Source organism: Microtus ochrogaster, chromosome 19 (genome assembly GCF_000317375.1).
Source record: "Microtus ochrogaster isolate Prairie Vole_2 chromosome 19, MicOch1.0, whole genome shotgun sequence".
NCBI lineage: Eukaryota > Metazoa > Chordata > Mammalia > Rodentia > Cricetidae > Microtus > Microtus ochrogaster.
In genome coordinates this window covers 64,634,715-64,641,327 of record NC_022021.1, presented here as the reverse complement: position 1 = coordinate 64,641,327, position 6,613 = coordinate 64,634,715, and the positions used below count along the sequence as shown (strand labels likewise).

General features: G+C 39.5%; 1 protein-coding gene across 1 annotated transcript in view; it reads left to right on the top strand.

Moving 5' to 3' along the window:
* The window catches only part of Nnt (nicotinamide nucleotide transhydrogenase), an 89,183-nt gene that overhangs the window by 36,025 nt on the left and 46,545 nt on the right, over positions 1 to 6,613 (top strand). Inside the window, exons 8-10 of the mRNA XM_026783718.1 lie at positions 3,577 to 3,710; positions 4,372 to 4,563; positions 5,064 to 5,217. Of these exons, the coding sequence (XP_026639519.1) occupies positions 3,577 to 3,710; positions 4,372 to 4,563; positions 5,064 to 5,217 (480 nt within the window). The remainder of the gene's footprint in view (positions 1 to 3,576; positions 3,711 to 4,371; positions 4,564 to 5,063; positions 5,218 to 6,613) is intronic.

Sequence of the window (6,613 nt, the reverse complement as noted above, 5' to 3'; positions counted from 1 at the left end):
ATCTCACTGTATACACCTTGCTCACCTGGAATTCTCTGTGTGGAGCAGTCTGGCCTTTAAAATTGTGTGTGTGTGTGTGTGTGTGTGTGTGTGTGTGTGTGTGTGTATACAGGCATCCAGATACTCACAGAAGCCAGAGAGGGAGTTTGATCTCCTGGAGTTGGAATTATTTAAGTCACCTTGTGTTTATTTTGTATTTTTTCTTATTGTTTAAATTTAGGATTTTTTTTTTAAGTCCACAAACTAGAGAAAGATTCTAAAGTGTTTTGCTTCCCTCTTTCTCTGTCTGGGCCAGTTCTCTTACAATTATATATAATTTATGTGGATCTTAGTTAAAAATAGGATGTTCAGTTTGAATAGAAAACTTCCCCCAAACCTAGACCTCTTGTTGTCCCTTCTTTCCTTTATTTTGGATACCGTGTTTATCATGCAGTTACATTTCCATCCCATTGGACTGTTACACTAAGGTACTCTGTTGCAATCGCCGTCCGAGTCTTTCTCCCTCCTGACCTATTCTTTTGAGGATCTGCTCATTTGGAACGCTGTTCACGATCCTGCTTCTCTTTTGGCTATATTTTCCCCTTCTGTTTTCAATTTTCAGTTTTTTTCAGTTTCCAGAATAAAAAAAAAGTTAATCCACATGTGAGTGCTTGCAGGCGGTATTCTGTCCTTCGTTGTGACCCTCCCTCCCCGCAGACCTTATTGAGATTTCTTCATTTTAAAATTAGGACATTTGGGAGATAAGCGAAAGTACAGAGAAGAAAATAAGTTAGTCTAACCACTCACGTATGCTCTGCTATTGGTGAATGCTATGATGGAACTTAATACGAGTTATAGAGAGTATGGGTGACTTACACATGCACATATAAGTAGCTATATGGAGTTTAGATTACATATTCTATTATGTGCTTTAAAGATACAATTAGTGAGTAAACTTGAAAGCTACCACTGAGCCAGACATCATGTGGCATAAAGTTTGGGACCCCTTAGAAAACATGAAGGGTACAATCTGTCATCTCTAATTTTATTTCGTCACCCTGTACATATTAAATTTGGCAATAGCTGACACAGCCTTAAAAAACACCTTTGCACATTGGTGTCTTGACATAACTTACATTGTATGGTTTATATTATTATTCTGAGATTCAATAACTTTTGAGACAATAGTATATTATTTCCCACTGAATACTTACTTAGTGTAAAGACCATAGAGTATCACTAGAACCATTTGAAAGTCTGGATAGGAATGGAGACACAGGCCTGAAATCCAAGTACTGTGAAGTAGAGGTGTCAGGACCAGAGGTTTAAGGCCAGCTCTAGTCACATAGTGCCTTTTAGATCAGCCTGGGCTATAGGAGACCCTCTCCCAGATCACGTCCTCCAAAATATAACAGAGGTATATTTTTAAAAGGCGCAATTTGTATTAGAAGTATAGATACAGAGGCCAATCAGTTGTTTAGTATGCCTGAGGCCATGGATTCAGCTCAAGCATCCAAAACCAACCAACCAACCAACCAACCAACCAACCAACCAACCAACCAACCAACCAGCCAGCCAACCAACCAACAAAAAAACCAAATAAAAGACAAGAAATACTTGAAAGTCAAAAGCACATAGCAGAATTGGTCAGATCTCTCAAGGGGTTAAGAGCACTTGCCACCCAATCGGGTGACCTGAGTTTGATTCCCGGGACTCACACAATTGAAAGAGAGACCTGACTTCCATGGTTGTCCTCAGACCCCCACTGGTCTATTTTGGCACTCAAATACTCCCCACCACCATACACATAAACACTTAATTTTTCATCAGATATAGATGAACATTACTATAGCAAAACAAACTAGTTAGATGCCAAATAAGATTTGTGGCATCAGTAGCCACAGCTTGCGTTAGTCAGAAGCCAAAGAGGATCATTCTGCATCTGAAATGGTTGTTTTAGGCCTGTGAGCCCAAGTCTGGAGGGCATAAATAAGGTGGGAGTTAAAGCTGTAACAAGAAGGTGGCCGTTTTAAACAGCAGCCCTGCACACAAGGGTGGGATGGCGATGACAGTAACACATCTGGAAAGACTAGGCCAGCACTTTAGATTGTGTGGATGCAGCTACCACGGCTTGGTGACCAGTCTCTGGGGAGCTGAGAAGCATGGGCTTTCTTATGGGAAAAGTCCTGGATATATATGTGTTGCTTTCTCCGATTCTCAAGGCTCAGGAAAATATTCAATTTTCTACTTGGGAAGAGAAGGGGAAAGGAATACTGTCGAGGAGTTTGGAAAGCCTCTGTAGCTACCAGACTGGGAGAAAATGCCTTTTGATTCTTGTTCATTTACGGGAACTCAGAAAAGAGAACCCTGGCATTAAGGGATCTTTTGGTAGCTAGTCCAGCATTGCTGTAGTGGATGGCCCAGAAGGAAAGCAAGTGGGGATGCTAGAAAGAACTGTTCACCAAGGGGGAAAAAGCCTTCAGGAGTACGGATTTGGACTTTATCTTGTATGAAGTTTGTACCAAAAAGATTGAGGTAACCCTGAACACCCAGATATATCTTTATAATTGTTTTCATATGTACTACAGCTAAATTATTCTAGTTTACATTTATATTATTTTTCCTTTTGGAATTGTATGTATCTCCGTCAAGTGATTTGATAATGGGTTGGTTTTAATACAAATGTAATGTTTAATTGATGTCAGTTTATAAAAGTGTTTTTATTTAGAGCCTGTAAATACAAAATTAAAAAAAGGGATAGAAATGAGGCTATCGGTGCTCAGCTTTCTTTCTACCAATCGTACAAGTCTGTTTGCTTTCTCTCTTGGCTCAAGTATTTGTTGGGGACTTATCCTGTATAGGAACTAGCGAGCCTCCTAAAACACCTTGTGATTTAGACTGTGGATTAGCACATAAGCAGAATGTATCCCATGAGAACAGGGAACACTGCTGTTTGTCTCCTTCTGCACTCCCAGGACCAGGTGGAGATAGGATTGACTTCGTAGGCAGAGGATCAATAGTTGGGAATATAAGCACACGAGTGTTTCCCGGCCCTTTGGAGCCGTGCAGTGCTGCGGTGTTTATTTCATGGCACTTTCCGGTCTCTTCTAGTTGTTATCCTCTGTTTGATTAAGGTGGGTAATGAATCGGAAAATCTGGTGACATTTGCTAAAAGGAATGGAACTATTCTATTTCGTAATTCATAAATTAGCACTGAATGTACTCTTGACATGTGTGACCTTTGTGAATTGTTCAGTTTGGGTGAACATAGTTTCCATAATGGCTTATTTTACGTCTTCTTTTTAAACAAATAAAATCTCTCCGTAAATGGTCCTAGATGTAAGCCAGCTGGGGAGAGCATGGCTGAAATCGCTCAGGCCAACCATACGGTGAGGCTTGCTTGCCGGCTGAATGGTGGCCCACTCTGCAGCCCGGACACGTCTTTGCCCGAAGTGAATGGCTGGTCTTGTTTATGCCCTTGTCTTCGGAATATCTGATAAAGAATTGACTTTTCACATCGTGAAGCCTTGAATGCAGACAGCCCACTGTACCAATTAGAAGAATATCCTAATTTGTTCTGTGTTTTGATTTTATCAGGTAAAAAAGCTCCCGTTTTATTTAGTAAGGAAATGATTGAATCAATGAAGGAAGGTTCGGTTGTTGTGGATTTGGCTGCTGAGGCTGGCGGAAACTTTGAAACCACTAAGCCGGGAGAACTTTACGTTCATAAGGTATACCAAGAAAGTGTCTTCTTGCCTCAATATCCTGTGATATCCAGTGACTTGTGTGGTTTAAAAAATAATTTTACTAATTCTTTGAGAATTTAATACATAAATACAGTAGATTGAATTGGCCTTCCTGAGTCCTATCCCCAGGTCCCAACTGAGGGCTTTACTTTCCCCTCTTTTAAATTTCTTTCTTTTTTTAATAAATTTATTTATTTATTAAAGATTTCTGTCTCTTCCCCGCCACCGCCTCCCATTTCCCTCCCCCTCCCCCAATCAAGTCCCCCTCCCTCGTCAGCCCAAATTTCTTTATGGTGCTGGGGATCAAACCCAGGGCCTAACACAAGTAAAACACGCTAGGCACACTGTTAGCTCTTCCCCAGAGCGGTAGCCCAAGTCCTCCCTAAGAGCTATTGATCCCTTTGAAGTATTTGTAGAAACTGAAGATGGAAAGTTAAAAAACAATCCACGAAAGCTTGGAAAAAGATTTAGAAAATGGACATAAAGCTCACTTTGAAATGTGTATTTATGTTTATAAGTGTATATGGATACGTATATCTACAAAGATATGTACTCATTAAACTGAGCTTCAGCCATGCATGAGAACTGTCCAAGAGATTGCAGGGGTAGGGGCCTGTCTTTTGTGACAATATGCTTTTTCCTTTAGGGAATTACTCATATTGGCTACACGGACCTCCCCAGCCGCATGGCCACTCAGGCCAGTACGCTGTACTCCAACAACATCACCAAACTCCTGAAGGCCATCAGCCCTGACAAGGATAACTTTCATTTTGAAGTGAAGGATGATTTTGACTTTGGTACCATGAGTCACGTCATCCGGGGAACTGTGGTGATGAAGGTAGGTGCTCCTCTCCTCCTAGCGTAGCTTGGATTCAGGGTGACAGAAGAGCCCCCTTTTGGAATAAAAATATATTGTAATAAAGCATTGACATGCAATGGAAATTGTTTAAAAATAGAGAATGATTTAAAGAAAGTATATCATAAATTCAACTATGAGCACTAAAAATATACAACTCTTTTGAAAACCAGAAGTAGAAATTTAATCAGGAACAATGAATTATTCTCTCTTGTACTTACTTTTCAGGGTTCAATTAGTTTAGTATTCTTTGATATATGCCCCAGACATATAAAAATTATATATGTATAGCACTAACGCTATACACTTATATACTCACTTTGTAAATTATATGAATTTACATTAATATTAAACATATACACCTTCATTAATATACATTACAGTTATATTTACACCGAAGTTTTTCAACGTGAACTGTCTCCTGTAAGTCATTTTGAACTTCCAACTTGACTTTAAAAATGCTATTTTCTGATATTTGTTAGGATGGCAATGTGATTTTTCCAGCCCCCACACCAAAAAATATCCCCCAAGAAGCCCCAGTAAAACCGAAGACGGTGGCTGAACTGGAAGCAGAGAAAGCAGGCACCGTTTCAATGTACACGAAGACACTAACCACAGCCTCCGTGTATGCAGCTGGTGAGAATAACATTCATTAAGACTGGGCACTGATTGAGTTTTGTATGTACTATGTTCTACTATGTTCATTGTCATGATTAATAAATGGAATACTGTTGTTATTCTTTGGATTCCATTATACTGGAATCCCTGATACCATATGTTGCCTGTCCCTGCTCTCTGGGCTTGGAGTGTGTATTGATTACTCAGAATAGCACAGTCACTTTGTTAAGTACTGGAGTGAAGGCAAGTGAAATCACATATGAGGTATTAATACATTTTACAGAAAACGTATTCAATATGGGCACCGATATTGCCTGTATCAAAGCTGTTGAGTAAGAGTGTCAGAGTGTGCTGATGTTGAATGTATGCAAATCAAGATCTTTTTGTGTTTTGTAAGACACTAGTTTGTGGCCATCTGTATAACTGGGTAGACCGAGCAACCAAAAACTTGTTTGAATTATAAATAATTTGAGGTAAGGGATAGCCTTGAATATTAGACTAACATTCTAAGTTACCTAAGAAACTTGAATATTTTAATTTTGATTTTTTTTCTTTATAACGGGTCACAAGTTCTTTTGTTTGGTTTTGTTTTAGAGTCATCTTTTTGAAATTACTAAAGAATTACTGTAAAATAGTGAGACATATTCTTTCTGGCTCTGTATCGTGAGAAGCTAAAATGTGGGCATTTGATTGGAAATTGCTTTCTTCCTCATTGAAGGAATGAAACAAGTTTAGATCTGCTTAGTGTCAAAGCAAAAACAAAACCAAAGCAAACTATAACGAATTAAGAGAGCAGCAGCAGGCAGGCAGGATTCTTGTAGGCTCAGCATTCCCCGAATTCCCATGTGAGGCCAGATGTTTTAAAGCTAAGTGTGTAACTCTCCTTGAATAAAGAGCAAGGCTCAGCAAGGCGATGGAGAGGTTTCTGCTGGTGTGCTGTGAGGAGATGGGGCCGCGTCCCTACTTGCACTCACTTGCTAAAGAAAAAAAAGGAAATAAGATGATTTAAGATGATTGCATTGCTCTTACGGTGTTTCCTAAGCAGGACCGTGAATTTCCATCTCTCTTTGAGGTGTAGAAGAAAATGGAGCAGGGCCTATGGGATAATTGAGTTTTTGAAATTTCTGTCATGTTTATCGAGGTAAGGCATTTCTGCTAGAGAATTGGAGCGTTGATAAGAAAACCTTCCTATATGTGATATCATTTGTGTCTTTGTCCATTGGGAGGCACTGTGGATTTTGCAGAGTTAGTCCTTTCTGGCTAATATGATTGGAATAGAGGCGAGTATTTAAGAAACACCAGGCACCATGCTCTGTCCTTCATATATATTAGCTCATCTGTCACTTATAACAACTCAGTGATTTGGGAATATTCCCATATTCCTTTTAAAGATAAAGACACGAGGGCTGGAGAG